This window comes from Bombyx mandarina, chromosome 18, assembly GCF_030267445.1.
Source record: "Bombyx mandarina strain Sakado chromosome 18, ASM3026744v2".
NCBI classification, from domain to species: domain Eukaryota; kingdom Metazoa; phylum Arthropoda; class Insecta; order Lepidoptera; family Bombycidae; genus Bombyx; species Bombyx mandarina.
In genome coordinates, this window is record NC_143224.1 from 9,679,550 (window position 1) to 9,703,185 (window position 23,636).

The following is a 23,636-nucleotide window of genomic DNA, read 5'->3' on the forward strand; positions in this document are numbered from 1 at the left end:
GTGCTTCGCAGAATCTACCACTGTATCGGAAACGCGACCCACTGAGAAGATCCGGCGAGAAACTCAGTGGGCTGTGTCTGTGGGTTAATTTACTCGCCGAGCCCTTCATCGCAAGCGATGGGTTCGACGAGAACGATGACCGGAGAGTTTCATTCTCAGATATGATCACGTCAAAATTTTACTCGCAATGTTTTGTTTGTAAAGTTATTCGTAATTCACGTGGGTATGAGGGGTGAATATTTTAGCCAAACTTAATTTTAGTAGGTAAGTATTGTCGAACACCAATGGAATTTCGTATTTGGTTCGTTTGACACCAGAAGCGTGGTATGCATACGTAATAGCGATTTTTAGAGCAAGAATCAAAAGGGTATAATAATCTTAAATATTAATGGCATGGGTCTAACTGTAGTAAGAGTCAAATTTTTTATGATCATGATCACTTACCCCTGCCGTCGGACTGCCGGTAGTAACTTTTTTTATCTTTTTTTATTGCCCGTGTAGCATACGGCCCACCTGATGGTGAGTAGTCACCGTCCCCCATGGACTTCAGCAATACCAGGCGCAGAGCTAAGCTGCTGCCTGGAAAGTACGCGAATTAAAATTTTTCTGAGTTTGTTTTTTCTATAACGCGACGTTGTTCCTTTGTGGAATTCGAGAACATTTACTCTACTTACTTTGAACTGTTTTGTTTGTGATATTTTAGTTATTACGTTCATAAGTTATGAATTCAGGCCATGTTTCTCCGTGATTATCACTATATATTTGTCGAATCCGGGTCAAGAATAAAATTCTTAGGCGAGTCTAACATTGTAAACGTATACAGAATTTAGGTCTGGTAGAATAAAAAAAACGTGGTAAGCAGACTGTTCTGTCTTATTGTGATTGAGTTGAATGTACCGTTAGGTTCCACATACCCCGCGTGCCCCTTAGGCGCTGCTCGGTCACCGTCCACGCCGAACCCGTCGCTTGCGACGAAGGGCTCGACGAGTAAATTAACCCATATACATACCATACCATAACCAATAAGCCCACTGAGTTTCTCGCCGGATCTTCTCAGTGGGTCGCGTTTTCGATCCGGTGGTAGATTCTGCGAAGCACTGCCCATGCTAGGGCTAGTCTTAGAAAAACTCCCGGCTTAAGCCCCGTGAGCTCACCTTCTAGTTTGGTGAATCTAGAATAAACCCCGAGGTTACTAGAACGGGTTCCGAAAAAAAAGGTGCTGATACCCCGTAGGAGGTTCGGTCCCAAGTCTGAAAAAAAAGAAAAAAAAAAAGGAGCCCTGTCATGTGCTGTGATCGTTTGTAATACACTCAATAACAAGAACATTACTTTCATGAATTTTTGCATTGAGTCAACAGTGAATGGCGCCGAGTGTGTTAAATTTGTCGGTCATTCCGACATAGGTATATTATGCGACAAAACCATCTGTTGAAAGCACTCCTGCACCACCTTTCCACCTTTCTTAGTTTTATGGTACAACGCCAAATACTCAAATTAAGAAACTTATCCTATTTTTCTTTAAATTAGATAATAAACCGGCTAAATGATTAAACAGGTATACATTTTTATCAACTTTGTGCATAAATATGCTTGCCTCGGAAAGTTTAAGTAATTTATGCTTCGCGCCTGACTCCTGAAGGATGTTATATAAAATCACGAAAGTTACGAGACTTGGCAAAAAATTTCCAAGAAAATATGAATGTGCTCCTGAAACTTTCGCAATACCTACGGTGGAAGTGTACGTGTACTAAAATGCCGATGATCTGTGAATGTGTGCAGAGTTCAAGACAGATTTGTGGTATATTTTATCTAAACCTTGAATTCACAGGGAAAAAATACAGTCTGTAAAACCAAGAGCAAAGTCGATTCCACGAAATCGCTTAAAATATACTTACAATTTGTTTTAAATAAAATCATATTTACTAAGTAGGTATGTATGTAGTTTGTAGGATCTCTAAGATTTATCACGTAATTCATTTATAGTAAGTATTTCTTGAGCGCTAAAAATATTTGTAGAAAATTTTACTGCTAGTAGCCTCATGGGGCTGATCTGGCTTCAACGAATGTGTAGGTGACAGCACGGGGCTCAGCCTCAAAGACTCCTAACACCATCACCAACAAGAGCAGTGCTTCGCTGAACCTATAATCGGATCGAAATCGCAATATACTGAGAAGATTTGACGAGAATCTCACTAGGTTGGTTGTCTCTGAGTTAAGTTGCACGTCAAACCTTTCATCGCCTTCGACTAGAATACTGACCAGAGCTTGGAATGACTAAAAGCACCGAATATGGATCGAAAGGATGTGAAATGACGTGTTATAAATGTCCGAGATATTGCTAAGCGAAGCTCTTTGCATTTCGGTTGTGAGCAATGTCCCATTAGCGAAAAGCGCGTGTGTAAAACGGCATAATTGTAGTATATAGCTAATACCAGCTGATACATACTAACATAGTATGGATTTTTTTTATTGCTTAGATGGGTGGACGAGCGCACTGCCCACTTGATGTTATGTGGTTACTGGAGCCCATAGACATCTACAACGTAAATGCGCCACCCACCTTGAGATATAAGTTCTAAGGTCTCAAATTTTTAGTTACAACGGCTGCCCCACCCTTCAAATCGAAACGCATTACTGCTTCACGGCCGAAATAGGCAGAGTGGTGGTACCCACCCGCGCAGACTCACAAGAGGTCCTACCACCAGTAATTACGCAAATTATAATTTTGCGGGTTTCATTTTTATTACACGATGTTATTCCTTCACCGTGGAAGTCAATCGTGAACATTTGTTTAGTACGTATTTCATTAGAAAAATTGATACCCGCCTTAGATTCGAACACCGGTGCATCGCGCTCAACACGAATGCAACGGACGTCTTATCCGTTAGGCCACGACGACTTCATGGATATGAAAATATCACTCATTTAATACGATCATTCATTGACAGTTCGGGTGTCATCGTATTCCGCTAAAGATCCGAGTTTTCCCGAATGAAAATAATTTCTCACTACATCTATAATACTTTACCTTGTAACTGCAATTCATTTCAAATTCAAATAAAATAAATACCGAATTTTTTTTGAAATGCCAAGATAAATGCAGAAATTCGCTAAATTGCGAAATTACCCCTAACTAAGTTCTAACAGCACAAACGTTGAGAAATTTAAGTAAAACAAGGCGTGAGTGTTAATATTCTATGCTATTAATGTCTGTGGTTCTAACTTTAATTACAGATTGTAGAAAATGCTACTTGTAAATATCAACTTCAGTTAGGTTGCTGTCGTATTTTATGAAATATCATGACACAGACTTTATGACTTTGATAAAATTAATGATGGTAGAATCCCGAGAACCTGTTTTAGCCCGAGGCAGTTTTTAAAGTTCCCACAAAAGCTAATTATAACGGTACAATTTAATTAACAGAATAATAACCGAGAATTTTGTACGCTTGGTTTTAGACAATTCGCGGGCTATTTGATTAAGGATACTTACATTAACATGACAAATTCAATTCATAATTGATAAAGTTTTTTGGTTTGGATCCTATAATTTCCCTGTCACGAGGGCGCGTGTGGGTAATTTTTCATACCACGTAATCCACGAGTTTTTCATCTTTTTTGGTCTTTAATAGGGTTTTATTTTTTGTTTCTATGAATGATCGAGCTTATGGCCAATCCGGTGTTAAATGGTAACCTGAACCCATAGAATATCAACATAAATGCCGTCACCATCCTTTGAAATTTAAATTCACACACGAAATTCACTTGACTTGAATGACAAATGATGGACGTTTAAATTGATAGGAGATCGCACGGGTAGGTACCACTACCTTGCCTATTTCTGCCGTGAAGTAGTAATGCGTTTCGGTTTGAAGGGTGGGGCAGCCGTTGTAACTATACTAAGACCTTAGAACTTATCTCAATGTGGGTGGCGCATTTACGTTGTAGATGTCTATGGGCTCCAGTAACCACTTAACACCAGGTGGGTTGTGAGCTCATCCATCCATCTAAGCAATAAAAGAAATATGTATAAATAATGTTTTTGCTTTAACATCATGGTAGAATTCATTTGAATGATTGACGTTTCATTTAAAGACGTCGCATGTTGATTGATTCAAAATTAATGTGACGAACTTTCGATCGAGAAGCGAGAACATTCCAGAACTATTAGAACTAGAGGCCCTGCAGTAGTCGAAATTCGACTATAATTAATTGAAATTGTAAGTTTGTACACTATTAAGATTGTATTTTATACTTCTATTATCACAAATTTCGCCAAGACTACACTATATAAAATATTAACAAACACAAACAATATTTAATCTCAATTTGACAACAGACGTCAAGAACAAAAGTTTGACAATAAATAGTATGCATGCGTGTGTGCGTCAAATACATGGTATGTAGTGTGTGTAATGTTTTCTTCATTGATTTAATGTATCTTTTATGCAATATTTAAAAAAAATATTAGCATTGTGCACTTCTTCTCTATATTCTCTATAAGTGTGGAAAATTTCATACTCCTCCGTCAGCGCAAATTTCGTAAAAAGGGATACAAAGTTTTTGCTTCACGTATTAATATATAGATACTAGCTGACCCGGCAAACGTTGTGTTGCCTTAAATAAGATTTCTAGGGAAATTCTACTGAGAAAAAAAAACCTCACTTAACCACATAATACCTCATAAACAAAAAAAATATCAAAAAAATTAAAATAAAAAATAAAATTTGGGGTAGACCACCCTTTTCACTTAGGGGTATGAAAAATAGATAGTAGCCGATTCTCAGACCTACTGAACATACTATTGATACACAAATAAAACCAACAAAACATGGCTGAAAAATGTATATGACGGCGTTAACAATATTTCTAATAAACATCACGTGCAACAGGCGTGACTCACACAAGCCGGGTGCGCCGGCCGTGTCGTTCCACTCGTGCAACAGAAGTGACTCATAAGCCAGCTGCGCCGGCTAGTATAAAAAGGCGGTGCGTGCCTTGCGAAAAACCCACTTCGATAAAGCGGCACGACACGAGAACCCTCTCATCGTGGCCGCCGGTAACTACATTCCCGATCCTGCGGACAGAATGGAAAGCAGTCGACGTCGCCCAAAACACGTCATCTCGGATCCGCCCGATCCACTAACGGTGCTTTTAGGTAATTCAAGCACCGGTCACCGTTCTCGTCGAACCCGTCGCTTGCGACGAAGGGCTCGACGAGTAAATTAACTCTCAGACACAGCCCACTGAGTTTCTCGCCGGATCTTCTCAGTGGGTCGCGTTTCCGATCCGGTGGTAGATTCTGCGAAGCACGACTCTTGCTAGGGTTCGTGTTAGCAACGTCATCAGGTTTGAGCCCCGTGAGCTCACCTACAAAAGTTAGGGTTACGCTGACATAGCCTCTCAAGGCTCTCAGCTAGGTAGGAAAAAAAAAAAAAAAAAAAAAAAATGCGAAAAACATTCGTTGGACTGCGCTTGCCTGGTGCACTTACTATATCCTTGTTACGTTGTGTGATTCAGTGATTGTTGTACGTACTGGTTAAAGTTGGACAAGTGTTAAAGTGAATTGTTAAGATAACATATTGTTGATTAAATCAGGAATCAGAAGTGACATCGTTTTACTTGGTGTTCAACAAGATAATATCTACCCTCAAGCTTACATCAGAAGTGAGATCAGGACTCTACTCTCACTGGCGTGACGTGTATGAACATGTTCGAAGTACAGCAAAAAAAAAAACATTATGCAGATCAGAATACTCGTAGTGGTACGCCACAAGAACGTGAATGCAGCATACGTAAGTCGTGTAATAACGTCTCTGTTACCTCGATGGAAGATCTGAGCCACGAAGAAATCGTCACATCTTACGTTCTGGCTCATGTTGCCCAGTTTGACTGTCGACGTCATCACATGGCGTTTACTAACGGAAATACAACACGTAACAAGCTATTGCAAGAAATTAAGGCAAGTGCAAATCTCAAGTGAAACTTCGATCGCAATAATGGATCTGTCATGACGAGTGGGTAGTTCCGACACGAATCGTTTTTAAGCCAATGACTACTGCTAGAGTTATATGGCACTAGTACAGTAAACCAGGACATGAGACTGTGAATTGTCGCTGAAATTTTAGAATCTACTCGATTCAATACCAATAACACTACACGTTCGATGACTTCGGGCTCCAGCAAGCAAGCAAGCAAACAAGAAAGCAAGCAAGTTTCCGTGGGGAAGAAAAATTGACACATCTGAAGTCGTCGTGACCTGTAAGATAAGACGTCCGGTGCGTTCGTGTCTGGCGATGCGGCGGTGTTCGGGTTCCGCTGGCGGATGCAGGTTTTTCCGGTGAAGTGCGTGCTTGTGCGTGCTTGACAAGTGTTCGCGGTTGGCTTCCTCAGTGTGGGAGTAACATCGTGTAAGAGAGGTGGAACCCGTAAAATTGTAGTTTGCGTGGTGGCTGGTAAGATTTGTTGCGGTAAGAAGTTTGCATGGTGGTAAAATGTCTTGTGAGTCTGCACAGGTAGCCGGAGGTGAGACTTCCGCGGTCGCGGCCCACCCAGTCCGCGAGAACCGGGCAGATCGCCTCGACGGTACGGAGGCCGGCCGACGGGTCCGCCAAACGACGAGATCACGCCTCCAGCACGGACTGCCGATATTGGAGCCCCCGCGCTCCGGCTGCACTTGCGCTAGGGTGCGCCGCCTCGTAGGAGACTGTGCTGTGGCAGGTCCAACCAGAGACGTCAACGTGTGTTCCAGAGCTTCAGTGTGTTACAGATAAGTGGTTTTGGCTTCCCCTTTATGTTCCATTCAAGGTCAGAATGTAGTCTCAAAAAAAAAAAAAAAAAACATAGTAATTTATTCAATGGTAAGCGGTTTCATGAACAAGTCACTCTTTGATCTGAAAGTAACTCGGACCAATCATGGCAAGAGCAGTTAGGGGATATTCAACTCGCCCTTAATAGTACACGTTGTCGAGTAACAGGGTTTACTCCAATAGAATAGATGTTTACCGTTCAGGGTAGTTCACTTGAAATATCTAAGTTTCAACAGAGTGATAATCCCTCTAGATTAGATCTTGATTTAGCACGGTCGAAGGCCTGCGAAAACAAAAAAAAAAAAAAAAAATGGGCACAAACAGAAGCTTGGTTTAGTCGAGGCAAAACTAAAGTCAAACTCTTTTCCGCTGGGGGTTTTGTTTTCGTAAATTAGACCGAAAATATAAAGGTCCCTTCAACATTACTGCACCCCGAATCCTGATCACGCAGGAGCAAGTCACCGTCGTCGCCCTAGACACGTCCTTACGGATCCACCAGATCCAATAACTCTTGCATTAGATACCTTCAGCTCTAACACTAGGAGCAGGCTGAGGAACCCCGGTAACCGTACTCATCGAACTCTACAAAGAGGTCGACGTGCAACCTAACCCATGCATCAGCCCACTGAGTTTCTCGCCGGATCTTCTCAGTGGGTCACGATTCCGATCCGGTAGTAGATTCATTCGCGAAGCAATTGCTCTTGAGTTGTTAGGTCTCCTTTGGAGGCACTCGGGCAGTTGTTAGCAAATCCCACCCCTCTTGGCTGAGCCTTTGCTCGCCCACCCGTCCCGGTGAAGCGGGAAAGGCCTCCGGACCACCAGTAATCTTTCAATCATCTGCAGTTTTGGAAAACGATAGGTATAAGTTGAGACATGTAAATGGTTCTAGTGTACAAAGTTTCCCATGAAAACTTACGCGAAGTACCTCGAGGCCCGTCAGGCCTACTAGAAATTTCTGAAAATTATAGTGACGATGACGTGACGGCGTACACAGATGGGTTAAGTAATCTTGTTCATGAAACTGATCTTAATGATGACGACTCTATCACTGACAATAGAAGCGACATTTTTGTCCGCAAATAGCGATACAGCAAACATAGTCTGCGGGTAGTGATACAATGTCTGTAAGCTCAGGCACCTCAGGTGCAGGTGTTGGAAATGTAGAAAACGATGGTCGGGCTCGCACTATTTCTGAAGAAATTCCGTATAAATGTTCTGGTTTAAGAGATGTTTTAACAAACGCTACCGTACACGCAGATTAAAAAAAAAAAAAAAAGAATTGTATGTGGCTAGAGAGATGTTAATCCGGACTAGCAAAAAAAAAAAAAGAGAAAAAAAAAAAAAGAAATTGTAAGTCATTGAAGGGTGTATCCGGTCCAATGACTTGGCTAAAGGGATGTTAATCCGGACTAGCAAAAAAAAAAAAAAAAAGAGAAAAAAAAAATGTAGGTCGTTGAAGGGTGTATCCGGTCCAACGACTTGGCTAAAGGGATGTTGATCCGAACTAGCAAAGAATAAAAAAAAAAAAAAAGAGAAAAAAAAAAAAAAAAAAAAAAAAGTGTGAAGTCATTGAAGGGTCTGTCCGGTCCAATGGCTTGGCTATAGGGATTTTCATCCGGACTAGCCACAACAATTAGCTACAGGGATTGCGATCCGGTCTAGCATTATCCGGTCCAGTTCGAAAAACTGAAGGGATAACAATTCCGATTTAAGTTAAAAGGGACATACTTACATACCTGAAGAGATTTAAATGAACTGGCCCAGGTATGTAAGCAGTCAGTATTTATAGCCAGTATAGGATTTTCTGAAGAATTATGCGAACCGAACCGTATTAGATTGTTAATATCATAGACCACGTTTTAAGTTGCATCCGTTAATGTCAGGATGAACGAATACGCTTATTGTCTACAGAACAACCATAAAAAGGCGCACGAGGACGAGCGCATGTCAGTATGGCCGTGACGGCGTTAACAATATTTCTAATAAACATCACGTGCAACAGGCGTGACTCACACAAGCCGGGTGCGCCGGCCGTGTCGTTCCACTCGTGCAACAGAAGTGACTCATAAGCCAGCTGCGCCGGCTAGTATAAAAAGGCGGTGCGTGCCTTGCGAAAAACATTCGTTGGACTGCGCTTGCCTGGTGCACTTACTATATCCTTGTTACGTTGTGTGATTCAGTGATTGTTGTACGTACTGGTTAAAGTTGGACAAGTGTTAAAGTGAATTGTTAAGATAACATATTGTTGATTAAATCAGGAATCAGAAGTGACATCGTTTTACTTGGTGTTCAACAAGATAATATCTACCCTCAAGCTTACATATAGTATTGTATAGCTCTCAAATATATTAAGTGTATAATCTATGATGTATAGTGAGTAAGTAAGACAGGAGACCGGCTTCGTTCTCATCCCTACTACGTGATGTTTGCTGGATCAGTGGTGACACCTGGCGGGGATAACTGATGATTGATAGTTGATCAGTAGTCGACCGGCGAGGGCGGGAGACCAAATTCAATTTAAAAAAAATCATAATTAAAGGAACTTGAAATTATAAACTCTGAATAAGAATTTATCGTACTACAATTATAATATTTGATTGCCATCTTGCAACCTTATTGCGGATCTGTGAATAGAATAAAAAAAATATTAATCGGGATGGAAAAATAGGGGTTGATCGTATAAGAGTGAAAATTGAGAGTAATATGATTTTTTTTATTTTAAGTCATGACAAAACAAAATAAAAAACTTGCCAAAAAAATTAAAGTTTATAATTAACAAATAAAAAATAGGGGTTGATCATAGAGGGATGAAAAATTGAGAGTAACATCAGGTTTTTTTGTTTTAATTCATGACAAAATAAAAATAAAAATGAAAATCTTTCCAAAAAAATTAAAGTTTATAATTAACAAATAAAAATAGGGGTTGATCGTAGAGGGGTGAACATTTCAGAGTAATATGAATTTTTTTATTCTACGTCATGACAAAATGAAAACAAAATTCTCGCAAAAAAATTTAAAGTTTTTAATTAGCAAATAAAAAATAAGGGTTAATCGTAGAAGGGTGAAAATTTAGGGTTGTATGTATTTTTGTATGCTGTATCATAAAAAAATAAAAACAAAAATTTTCGTCTAAAAAATAACAAATAAAATTTAGGGGTGGACCACCCTTAACATTTAGGGGGATGAAAAATAGATGTTGTTCGATTCTCAACCCTGACCGATATGCACGCTAAGATTCACGAAAATCGGTCGAGCCGTTTCGGAGGAGTATGGCAACGAAAACTGTGACACGAGAATTTTATATATTAGATACATAAATAAATGTCCAATAATGACATAACTAAGTATGTTGTTGTTGTTCATTAATATTTAGTTTACCAAAAAATACACTGAGATTCAAGGTTGTTTCTAAAAACATGGATACAAGTGGTCGTCTTTAACATCATGGTAGGATTTTTTTAGATGTCGTCTATTCGATTTATTATTTAGCTAATAACGTTATTGCCTCACGTGAATGAGCTGATTGCATTCTATGCACGAACTACCCCCTTAGAGATTAAGCTAATAATTTGGGTATCGATTCAGGTGGGTATCTGAAATTAGCATATGGAGTGCCCGTCCATTAACGATTTCACGCGGGTATAAAATGTTATGTTTTGAGTTATAGATTTCACTCATCAGTTACCTAGTGTCTATCAATTTGTCCATTCTGTGTTGTTACTCGTTTTTTATATTTATTGTCATGTAGATATATCACAACTGTACAAAAGCAATTTACATAAAACAAATCGTAATACCCCTCTGCGTCGAATCGTGAATCCGTATAAATCTGACACCACTTGCCCCAGTGATATTCCTGAGCCCGCTCAATATTGATATTCGATGATGCGGTTCAATGCATTTCGTATGCAAGGCACACGAAGGGACCCAGGATGCGGCTCCCTAATCATATCTCTTGTCCCGCAAATAACACAATTCATTCGTTAGTTGCGATTTGGAGACGTAATTACGGTTGTAATTGACGTGTCTCTTTTACATTTCAGTCTAGCTATTCAAACGTAATTATGTGGGCTTTTCGATAGCGTAATCAATCTGAATAAATAAATTCCAGGAACACACATTTAAGACAGAATCGCATTATTTTTTTACCCATTTTTTTTTTTTGTCAAAAGAAATAAACAATTAATCTATATACGTTAACAGATTCAACATATTTATTATTATTAATAAATAACATAAATAAAACACTGATTTTCAAACGAAGTTAATTTGTTTCAATTGACTATTCAATTTTGTTAAACTATACTATAGGTGTCTTAAGATAGGAGCGTATTTTTTTCGCACCCTAGTTTTCATCACAAGAAGCCAACTTGGTTGATCGATTTTGTAAGCTTAATCCAATCTCAAGTCGACATAGCGAGGGCCTGTCATGATACATGTGGTTGCAATCAATCAATGAACTACAAGTGGATAGTTTGGCACCACAGCTTAAGCTGTTGAAAATTTGTTTTGCCCCAGGGAAATCCTGATATTTTAGCTTGAATGGGCTAAATATTTGATGATTGATGTCGATGGTATTAGTAAAACAAGATCTGGAGAGTATGAAAATTTATTTAATAGAGTAATCGCACTAATTTTAAAAGCAGGTTTAAGGCAGGTTAGAACAATTAAAAAAACAACAAAAATTCGAAACAGATTCTTAAAAAAAATGTTAGGTACTTCTGTTTTATTAATTTTGGTCCTAGTGGGACTAGTAGTTAGTGATCCATGATTACCGTACTCCGAGGTATAGGTTGGAATTCTGTGTGCAATCATTCTCTTTGTTCGTTTTATTTGGCACTTTGTTTAGTTTTTTGCATCTCACGTAATCTCATACCTATCATACTTGAAGAAAACAGCTTGTTTTTGTTTTGTTTTTTATATTTAACAATTTTTGTTCTGTAAAAACTGAGACCTTAGAACTCATGTCTAGAAGTGGGTGCGGCATTTACGTTGTAGATGTCTATGGGCTCCGATAACTATTTAACATCAGGTGGGCCGTGAGCTCGTCCAACCAAAAAAGCTATAAAAAAATGTAGTTAGATTAATAAATAACAACCTATTTATACGTAACGTATATCCATCGTACATAAGAACATTCTAGAAAGCACGCGAAATGCGTTGTGTGTGAAAGCGTAATAATAATAGCGTGACGTCACTCCTGAGTCTAACTTTGACAACGAAAAACACCTTTGACTCTTTAACGTAGAACAGCAACAAAAGCCTTTTATAATTCAAAACATACCATGAACTTTACGAGTCTCCGAACTCGGATGTGATCGAAATAAAACGCGCTTTACAACTCCGTGTACGTAAGTCTATGAAATATTCAGTCAAGATAAGGGTTGGGACTCCGAGGCGTCGTAATTTAAATAAATATTATTTCGTCACACACTTTATAAGAGGACTACGAGACTCCGGGTCGCTTCATGAACGTGTGTGTTTGGTATTAGTAAGAGATGTGCTATCTCGTATTTACTTTGTGGTTTACACCAAATAGAGTGTTTCAAATTAATTTTGGTTTTTCGTTTTCAGATTTCTTTTCAACGCACGGCTACAGGATTCTAACATTTCTCAAATCCACATAATTTGTATAAAATATATCTTCACATGTGTCGAGCCTCGTAACTGCAGTATTAAATTACACATGTCTAGGAATTCCTTTAGTAATTATTACATGACGTTTGCACGTGTCGATTTTATTTTGTAGATTTCTATTATTTCTCATTTCTAATGTTTTTGTAATTCATCTGTAGTAGTGTACTAGTAGTGCGTAAAATACGTGATAAATCATAAAAGTTTAATGAAACCTCCCCTAATTTTTTTTTTAACCTCACCAATATCTGTATTTTTTGTTGACCTAGGGTCCACCACTAAGAAGAGTTGTCACGTCAGTCCGACAATCGAAGTATTGCAAGCTTATGGTTAGAGTGTTCTACACTGATAATAATTTATTCGGCTATTGAACACATATACATATACATACACACATATATAAAGATAGGTACCTATGGCACCTGTTTACGTCACATTCTCGTTATGTAAAATAATTTAACTATAGTTTCGTGGCCCCACTTTTCATTAATCCTATTTGAATGATAATACAGCAGTAGGTATTATAAGTACAAAGAGACTATGAGGCATTCACTATGGGCTCAGACAATCAATGAACACCACCACCACCAATTAATGATAGTGATCAGGAAAACGAGAAAAATATGATGACCACTGGAACAGCGCAAAGAAAGGTACGAAACTTGTTCCACCACCAGCACTGATATATTTGTAATAAAAATTCGTTATTAATTCTAAGACTTAGTTGTTTTTCTAGACGAATCTAACATCAAATTATGTGCTATATTTTACACGGTGCATAAGTGAAAAATCCTTTATTTTTAATCCGATCCCGGGAATTTCAATTCAAATCGAATAAACTGCCAACATCGGAGGAATTAATAAGTTGTTGAGGATATATGATCGAGCACGTACGCTTCCAGGCCATTAGTGAGCTGGCGCGAGTCTCGACTAATGTTCAATACGTGATTTGGCCGCATCCTGCAGTCTGACGTAATGCATTCTATTACAAATTACATTTTCACATACAAGTTTCCAGTAATAAGGTTTTTGTTTCCTCAGTGAAATCTAAGACTAAATAAACTACTATTACTGGTGGTAGGATCTCTTGTGAGTCCACACAGGTAGGTACCACCACCCCACGTATTTCTACCGTGAAGCAGTAATGCGTTTTGATTTGAAGGATGGGGCAGCCGTTGTAACAATATTTGAGACCTTAGAACTTATATCTCAAGGTGGGTGACGCTATGAGCTCATCCAACCATCTAAGCAATAAAAATAAATAAAAAGTGAATCTATATTATTATTTGTCAATGGATTGTTGAATAGAATATTAGGCTAACTTAGATTTTTTTCTTTTTTATGCTTAAACAAGTGAACGAGCTCACGGCCCACCTGGTGTTCATTGGTTACGGGGAGCCCATAGACATCAACAACGTAAATGGTGCCACTAACTTTAAGACATGAGTTCAAGTCTCAGTTCTATAACACAAAGGCTGCCCCACCATTAAACCTGGAACATATTACTGTTCCGCGGCAGAAACAAGCAGATTACCTATGCGGGCTCATAATTGCCGATAAGATGCCGTACCACCAGTAATTACGCAAATTATAATAAAATTTTCGATAATAACAAAAAAAAAAAAATGTGTTGCCGTATATGGATGAAATGTTCAGTCATCGGTGACATTGGCCTACACTACTACTTTAAGCAAAGATAACGGATGGATCGGAACTTTATTATTTAATAATAATAATATTTTTTATTTATTTCTCTCTTAAAATACAAATACAAATGGAAATTAACCTTATAATTTATTTTGTAAGCCTTTGAAAGAGCTGAAGTTTGTACTAGGCTTAAAGACACGTATTACTGATCTCCAGGCTCCCTCCATCTTAAGATAGATTAGGTTAGGTTAAGTCGTGAACAGATATAACTTGTTGGTTAAATTTTAAAGTAATGAAAGTATGATAACCAAAACACGGTTAGTGAAGTAAGTAGTTTATAATGAACATTATTATAATCTTAAACATTTTACTAGATGAGGTATTCCTATCTACTCGATGTAATCAATCTGAATAGTGTTGAAATTTCCGGTTGCATATTTTGTTCATGGATTTATCGTCTGATAAAAAAACATTATATTTCAATTAACTTTCTTATCTGTAAACGGTAATGTAGAATAGTTGATCAGATACGCTAAAAATGTAGAAAAAAATCAAGCGATGTGTACGTTCGTAACGATAAAATCATCAATAAATACTAAGAAGTGTATAAGATAGTTAAATATAGTATGAAGTTTTAGTATTTACTCTCGATAAAATCTATGTTGATTGGATTACAATATTGTAATTTACAATCATGATTATTAACTACAAAATTAACTGTAAAGAAGACGAGCATTTATGGTTTTAAAATGGAATACATTTTTTTTATTTCAAACTAGCTGACCCGGCAGACTTCGTAGTGCCTCAATCGATAAGTAAAAGACCTAAACTTTTGTATAAAATAAACTTAAAACAAACAAAAAGAATCTGTCCGATGGGGGACACATCAAAGGAAAAACAGAATTGTTATTTTTATTTAATTTCGAGCATTTTCATATTTATCTACCCTTTAAACCTTCTCTGGACTTCCACAAATAATTCAAGACCAAAATTAGCCAAATCGGTTGAGCCGTTTTCGAGTTTTAGCAAGACTCACGAACAGCAGTTCATTTGTAAATATAGAGATTGTAGAAAATCACCTAGTTTTTTCACATAATAACAAAACATTTAAAAGGCAAGTTAACCGAAAAATCAAATAACAATAAACATATAACCGAATGCGTATTTCAACAGTTGAAAAATTCCACTATTTTTACATAAATTCACAGTTAACAATTTATATTTACCATCCATATGAAAAATAAATAATTTAAGCACTGTTATAAGCATTTTGTATTATTATATTATATATTATATTATTAGTAGGTACTATTTACGAGCTGAAATATGTTAATTAACAGAATTACCAGTTCCGTAGTAAAAACGAGAAATCCAAATGGAAAGCATAGAGTAAAACGTAAATCGCATTTTAAGCAAACTCCAGTTGAGTTGGAAATTGTGCTTGCCAATAGCGTATAAAGTTAGTGAATTGGTTCATCCTTAGTACTAGTTAGAAGCGGCACCACACTTTACGAAAACCCAGGTCCCACTTATAATTTATACTAACAACTTTTGTTTCACAATGTCTTCTAATGAAATAAGTTTCATACAATGCGTATATTGATGAATTTTGATAAATGAAATCAAAGATTCAACGTGATTGAAAAAGTTAAGCTTTAACTTTAATTTGGTTTTGTAAAGATCCAATTTAACGACAATCCGTATTTCCGATCCAAATAAAGCCATAGCACCAAAACAAACGTACTGGTGCTTTCGGTTAGTGAGAAGTTTATTGATGCTGTCATTGACATAGATGCAAATAACGTTAAGGCTTTGTAATCCTCCGCTAAAATATTGAATCTCAATAATATATTTGCTAATTTGGTCTTAAATGCCGTAAAAAACTCACTTGTACTTGCTTCGGCAGTACATATACTAAAATTGGAACGATACAGAGAAGATTAGCATGGCCCCTGCGCAAGGATGACACGCAAAATCGTGAAGCGTTCCACATTTTAATTTACTGGTGGTAGGACCTCTTGTGATTCCGCACGGGTAGGTACCACCACCCCGCTTATTTCTGCCGTGAAGCAGTAATGCGTTTCGGTTTGATGGGTGGGGCAGCCGTTGTGACTATACTGAGACCTTAGAACTTATATCTCAAGGTGTGTGGCTCATTTACGTTGTAGATGTCTATGGGCTTCAGTAACCACTTAACACCAGGTGGGCTGTGAGCTCGTCCACGCGTCTAAGCAACAAAAAAAAAATTAGAAGACTGTAGGAGGATAGAGATAGAGGCGTAGGAATATAAAATCCGACTTTCCACCGTCGCAAAGATGGTGTCAATAAGGCCTGAATTGGCGCTTAGCCAGAAACAGAAGGGCAGCTGTCGAGAAAAGCTGAACTATCATACACCATAGACCATTTGTGAATGTAGAATAGGAGCTATATTACGAGCTGCTATGTTGTTTATGGTGGTAATAATAATTAGAGCAAAATCATCTGAATGCACGAAAAATTCTTACAGCTGCCACGATGCTCTGGTTCAAATTGGCCGCTGGGCAATTTAGAATTTCAGCCTTTTTTATTATAGTCTCCATATGTGGTGTCTGTTGTAGTTTTGACGTTTTAATTTGCGTGACACTGTTAAAGAGAGAATACAGTCTACTTAATACTCCCATATTTTCTCCGAGCATAATGGCAGCAACAAGAAAAGCCAAAGAATAAGACAGCAAAAATTATAGCAATAATTATAAAGAATTAGGTACTTCTATACCCTGCGATCTATAAAAACAACATAGGGTATATAGGTATTTCTAACCTCAGGAAATTTTCAAAAGGAAACGTTATACAAATACCAAAGACGGTAAGTGAATTTAATTTCATTTTCATTCCTGAATTTTGCGCAACAAAAAAACTAAAAATGTTTTCATTTCATATATTGTTGTCGTACTAAAATATCTGCTTGTGTATTTTCTGGAGATTTTTGAAGCAAGCAAAAATCCTCTACATAGTGATTGTTTTGAAGGAATTTTTGTATATAGGTGGTAGGACCTCTTGTGAGTTCGCACGGGTAGGTATCACCACCCTGCCTATTTCTGCCGTGAAGCAGTAATGGGTTTCGATTCGAAGGATGGGGCAGCCGTTGTAACTATACTGAAAAAGGTCTCAGTATAGTTACAACGGCTGCCCCCTTCCTCACAGTTCTAAGGAGAACTCATATCTCAGGGTGGGTGGCGCATTTACGTTGTAGATGTCTATGAGCTCCGGTAACCACTTAACACCAGGTGGGCTGTGAGCTCGGTAACCCATCTACGCATTAAAAAATAAATAAATCAAAAGTACTATAAATAACTCAAAGTTGTACTTTTTCGACACAGCCGCAATTAGTTTAACAATGAGACATTTGCCATGTCTGAATATATTGAACAGTACATTTGATTAAATTCCTCAATTGAAACTCAGAAAGGCTGTGAAATTAATAGTGATTAGAATATTTTACTCGACTTCGTTAAATTCGTCTAAACATTGCTTAGTGAATTAGATATGATTGAAATGAATGGCTGTATTTTATGTCTAGATCGTGAATAGCTAGTATCGTATAAAATAATACATCGTCTATCTTTTTTTTATTGCTTATTATGCTATTTAGATGGGTGGACGCGCTCACAGCCCACCTGGTGTCTTAACACCAGGTGGGCTGTGTCTGTGTGGACGGTATCTTAATACTTATGGTTACTGGAGCCCATAGACATCTACAACGTAAATGCGCCACCTACCTTGAGATATAAGTTCTAAGATCTCAGTATAGTTACAACGGCTGCCCCACCCTTCAAGCCGAAACGCATTGCTGCTTCACGGCAGAAATAGGCAGGTGGTGGTACCTACCCGTACGGATTCATATAGGTCCTGCCACCAGTAAGAAGTAAGTAAGAAGTATATTTAATAATGTATCTTTTTTGATAGTCATGAATTAAAATGACTTTACCTTTATTTGTCCAGTTACAGTTAGAACAAAATCTCATTTGATTCATCAAATCAGACAATAAGCATTTTAACTAAAAAGGGTTTAAACTTAACATATTTATATGGTCTAAAATTGAAACAAAGTAAAATGTCAAACGCATCTCGTGAATAATAAATTCCATAAAACATAATGAAATTTTCAGAATGAAGATGAGATTTTCCCCGACACATTGTATTTATTCATTGTAACGCTATTTGTGCGATAATGAAACAACGGCTATTCCATGATTTGTTGAATTCCAACAATGCGAATACTCGTGTTGTCTGTTAATTAATGTGCCTTTTCAATGCCGAATGCATTTCGTATTTTGATTGTATTATGCAATTTCGAAAAGGGCACATGTCGCATATTTTATCAAATACACTTTTTCATATTACCTATATGTAGTTTTGAGGCTTACCTACACCCATTTTATAATAATTCCAGTAATTTTCAATTGCTAATTAACACTAAAATATATCTCAAAAGTAAATACTTTAAATTTTACACTACTTTAGAAAATAATCAGTTTTTTTCATTTCCTGAAAATGTTCCATTTTCAGAGATGTGCCCTTTTCGAAATTGCATATTCAATTGTATTATCCAATATCTTCATGCTTGCGGCTGTCGAGTATTATCTGATGATAGCATATTCTAACGTTTTCAAAAACGTCTAATATTGCGACTTTCATGAAATCTTACGGGTTAAATAATTTCAGAGAACCATTGAGGAGAAAAGAGAAATAGTGAAGTATTATTATAGCCTGTAGTATTATTTTTTATTGCCCTTTAAGAAGACGAGCATACGGCTCACCTGATGGTGAGTGGTTACCATCGCTCATGGACGTCAACAATGCCAGGAGCAGAGCCAAGCCGCTGCCTCCCGTTAATACTTTCCACAAGGCTCAGTTGAAGAAGGACATGTCATAGCGCTCGGAAAAGACCGTGAAAGAGAGATCACTCCAAAGCCGGATGGTACGTGGCAAAAATAAAAATAAATGTAGTACAAAATAAATAAATGGTAATCTGTGTTCACGAATAACTTCGAAGTCGTGACTTGAAAGATAGGATATTCAGTGCATTCCTATCGAGCGATGCTTGAAGCCCGAAAGCAGAATTTCTCTAACGAATTACGTCCTTAACAAATGCTCACAAATGACTTTCATAGTGAAGGAAGGATAGCATCGTGTAATAAAAATCAAAACTATACTATCATGTCAGTGTAGCACCTTCTGTTCAGAAACTATCACAAAGATACGACAAACAGGAATAAGTAAAAAAATCGGTTGTCTGTAAAGTCGGTTTACTGACGATAGTTGAACGTGACAACGTCATAAGAAAATACTGATGGAATGGTTTCATTTTTCAAAAGAAATTTTTAATTTTGTTTGTTTGATAAATATTTTGTATGGATAATTGACACCGCATTCACTTTTCACTGAACTTCATACTTGACGAAAACATGTAAATTGTAACGGACGTGACGTCAGCTGTCATGCCCTGCCGCCAGCCAAGCCGCCAAGCCATATTAACACGCCCCCTTCCGCCATAGCCACCGCCACCGCCGCCAGCCAAAGCCAACGAAGGGGGGATAGTGTTAATAAAACAAGCCATGCCAGCCATTTCTAACTACTTTTCTGCATTCTTGCACAAATAAAAGAACTTGTCGTTACGCTGCTGGTTTTTATTGTCACATCATTTGCAACAATCAGAAGTGGCATAAAGAAATGAAACAACGTCATATACACGCTCAGATGTCTCGGTCTTCTGACAAGTTTGAAGAAGATGAAGCTCCTATTTCACTGGCGAGGAAAGTGTTGAAAAATTGCTTCAGAAAGAGGTCCACAAGGCGATACTTGAGCTACAGGATGAAGAACCTGGAACAATCAAATCAAAGGGACTTCGACGTCGTCGGACCAAAAGCGCCTGCCGCCCTGTCCTTCCATCATTCTGGTTCACGTAGAGGGAAACTAAAAGAGCAGCAACGTGGTTACTCCACTGCGGCACTACGAGCTTCACGGCGCTTCACGAGATTCACGGCTACGAGCTTCCTTCTCCCTGCCTGCGACGCTGCTGAACGGCGAAGACAGCTACATCAAAGACATCAACATGGGCTCGGAGACCATCCTGTGGCCGCCGGGCGAGGTCCTGCTGAGGGCCAACAGCTGCGAGGAGCCACAGCCAAACAGCCAGGTGTGTTGCATTTCTACTTGCCATAGCCATGCCATTACAAATATTTCGAGATTTGTGGGTAGAAATAAAAAAAAATTAAAAGGAGCCATTAAATATTAGGAGTCATTCAGATTAAAAAAAATACAGTATAAGCATTGCTTTGCTACGAATACACATGATTTAGGTATTGCCAATTTAGTTCAAATGCAAATTAAGCTTACTAGTGATCAGCCCGTGTATCGCCACTTTTAGACATCGGCATTATAAAATAATCTGAATCTAGTCATGCTTCACCAGTGGTCTTATTAAGAAAAAGAACGGCGACAATAGGCTATGCGTTGATTATCGTGCGTTAAACGCTATGGTAAAATATAAAAGTATCCACCGAAAAGTACTTCACGAGTTTAGATTTAGACCAGGGCTACCATCAATTAACCATTGTGCCAGACACACAACTGCTTTCATTACACCGCAAGGTCATTATTTCGAGTACACTAGAATTCCTTTTGGTTTAGCAAATGCGCCATCTGTATTCATGCGTTTCTTCTTTTTCTCCACCTTATTCCACTAGGTGGGGTAGTTAAATGCGTTTAATAAATAAAATAATTGAGTCTGTGGGTAGAAAAGAAATGGGTAAAAATAAATGTAGGTCAAATAGAGATACTAGCAATTTGAAACGATTTACCTCTACCCTCAGTTGGTATAAAATCAGGTTCAATAATTATTGAGAAAGTACTTGGGAAATTTTATGATGGAGACTTAAAATTAAATGAGTAAATGCTCATTCTTGGAGAAAAAAGGCACTTATTTAGGTCATGAAATATCTTCAGACGGTATACAGCCGGATGCAAGCCGTTTCGCAGTTTCCTGTACCAAATAATGCTCATAGTGTGCGACAGTTTATTGGTTATGTTACTTTAGAAAGTTTATTCCCAGTTTTGCCGTGATTGCGCGTCCATTAACTGAGTTAAGAAAAAGAAAAATCATGGGTGTGGGGCCGTGAACATAACGCGAATTTCGAACAACTGAAAAACAGTTTATGTTCCAAACCTATGCTAGCTCTGTATAATCCTATGCTTCTTACAGAAATATAAACCGATGCGTGTAACTTAGGAATTTCTGGTATACTATTACAAAAACAAACTGACAACTCACTGCGGCCTGTTATGTATTTTAGCCGGGTTACTAGGAAGGAAGAGTGTGTATCATAGTTAAGAGCTCCTAACCTGGCGGTAGTACAATCGCTACGTAGGTTCCGTGTTTATGAAGTAGGTAAGCATGATATAGTAGAAACTGATTGTACTGTGGTTTGTGCTACGTTTACCAAATGGGGCATTATACCACGCATGGCGCGATGGTGAGTTTTGAAAGAAGATTATGACATTAGTGTTGAGTATAGACCTGGTGAACGTATGGAACATTTGTAGACGCGCTTAATAGGCATCCTGTTGACATGATGAACGTAAATTATCTTAAAGTTACTAATTGATTCTGTACTGTGCAATGTCAGGACGAAAAGCTTAGTTCGATTATAAAGCAATCTACGCGCTAATCTCAAGAACTGCTGGTCCGATTTGAAAAATTCTTTCAGTGTTAAATAACCCATTTATTGAGAAAGGTTATAGGCTATATAAAAGGTTATAGGCTATATAACTCTAAGACCGCTAAGACCATCATTGTGTCACGCTAAGGCCAATACAAGCGAAGTACCAGTAAATAATGTTTCAAAATGGGGTTATTTTCCCTTTTAAGAGCTTCCGGTGCCTGCGCTGCAGAAGCGGTTAAAGTTTCGCTAAAATAATGTGACAGAATTGTTCCCCTTTAAAAAAAATGACCGCGATAGCATATATCTATATGTTAAGGTTGGCTCACTATAACGTTTTTTTTTATGCTAACCAAATATGTTCTAAAATAAAGCATTATTTGTGAACTATATTCCACGCGGACGAAGTCGCGCTGATGTTAAAGATAATTATGAACTAGTTCGATTTTTTTTTAAGGGAAATAGACTCGCAGTCCCTTCGGCTAAATGGAAAATTGTACAAATGCACTATGACGACATTTGTCACGTGGATCTAAATCATCGTTTAGCTCTGATTAAAAGCCAATATTGGTTTCTTAAAATGACACGCTTTATTAGGAAATACGTGGCAGCATGTCTTTATTGTACACATGAGAAGGATAACTATGTTAAAAAAAAGAAGACTGTCTATATCCGATCTCTAAACCATCTGATACTATGCGCATGGTACAAATATATAACATGATGCCCTTCTGTAGGACATCTAAAGGGCACCAACCAGTACATGATCGTAATGAAAGATGCGTTGTCTAAATTTGTGATAGCTGAACTAACGCGTACTGTAAATTTAATCGGGACCATTCGTGCATTGAAAAATATATTAATAGGGTTTGTCCAGATACCCGAATCACGTGGTGACAGACTACGGGAAAGCTTTTACGAGTAGGTACTTTAAAAAAAATATATCAGAAGATAAACAGTTTAGGCATACGTTAAACGGTATTGCTTGTCCGCGCGCTAATTGGCCAGGTTGAACAAACTAAACATACAATTTTGTGTTGCGGGCAACTGATCCTAGTGAAGCTTCAAATAATTTAGTGAACTCCATTAATTGAGGCACAAACAACACAATTAAAAGTAACAGCGGCTACAAGCCTTGTGATTTAATCTTTGCGCGCTCTGGTAGGTCAATATGTGATGTTTCGATTCCTGGTCTCGAACCAGAAACTGTTGACGCACGGCGTAAGATAGCTGCAGCTAGGATAAAACAAGCGAGTACACACAACATTAATATAAAAAAAAAGCTCATGTTTATAAGAAAAGGCATTTTGTATCATAGAGACAGGCGCCAACTGGTTAGTAGCGCCGCTAGGATTAATACCAAATTAGACGATTTGTACTCAGGTCCGTATGTAGTAACTAAAGTAGTAGGTAACAATTGTTATCGAATTAGAAGTATATCTAAAAGGTTTACGAAGTTATAAAAACTTCACTGGCCTGGTATCAACAGATTCATTAAAGCCCTATAAAAGTATAGCCCATGTGTCCGATAGCGCTAGTAGTTCCGATGAGCAGCTCGAAACTGAAGACCTTATTGATTTATTTGAGAACTAAATGTTTTTGTGTGTTCCCCATTGCGGGAGCAATTGTTGCAGGATGGCCGAATGTAACGGACGTGACGTCAGCTGTCATGCCCTGCCGCCAGCCAAGCCGCCAAGCCATATTAACACGCCCCCTTCCGCCATAGCCACCGCCACCGCCGCCAGCCAAAGCCAACGAAGGGGGGATAGTGTTAATAAAACAAGCCATGCCAGCCATTTCTAACTACTTTTCTGCATTCTTGCACAAATAAAAGAACTTGTCGTTA

At 38.1% G+C, this 23,636-nt stretch overlaps 1 protein-coding gene, 2 long non-coding RNA genes and 1 other non-coding gene across 4 annotated transcripts; 3 read left to right on the forward strand and 1 right to left on the reverse strand.

Annotated features, from left to right (window-relative positions):
- Positions 1–5,459: 5,459 nt before the first annotated feature.
- Positions 5,460–8,080, reverse strand: LOC149501017 (uncharacterized). The gene is made up of 2 exons (XR_016324579.1): positions 7,006–8,080; positions 5,460–6,820 (listed from the first exon to the last, which is right to left on the reverse strand). It is a non-coding gene; the product is annotated as an uncharacterized LOC149501017 (long non-coding RNA).
- A 3,744-nt stretch (positions 8,081–11,824) lies between these two features.
- Positions 11,825–12,550, forward strand: LOC149501018 (uncharacterized). The gene is made up of 2 exons (XR_016324572.1): positions 11,825–12,156; positions 12,384–12,550. It is a non-coding gene; the product is annotated as an uncharacterized LOC149501018 (long non-coding RNA).
- A 3,430-nt stretch (positions 12,551–15,980) lies between these two features.
- On the forward strand, positions 15,981–16,087 carry LOC149501019 (U6 spliceosomal RNA). The gene has a single exon (XR_016324638.1). It is a non-coding gene; the product is annotated as a U6 spliceosomal RNA (small nuclear RNA).
- Positions 16,088–19,546: 3,459 nt separating this feature from the next.
- On the forward strand, positions 19,547–23,636 carry LOC149501020 (uncharacterized). The gene is made up of 2 exons (XM_089734649.1): positions 19,547–20,268; positions 23,425–23,636. Exons 1-2 carry the CDS (start codon positions 19,803–19,805, stop codon positions 23,514–23,516), a joined length of 558 nt encoding a protein of 185 aa, XP_089590775.1. The 5' UTR covers positions 19,547–19,802; the 3' UTR covers positions 23,517–23,636.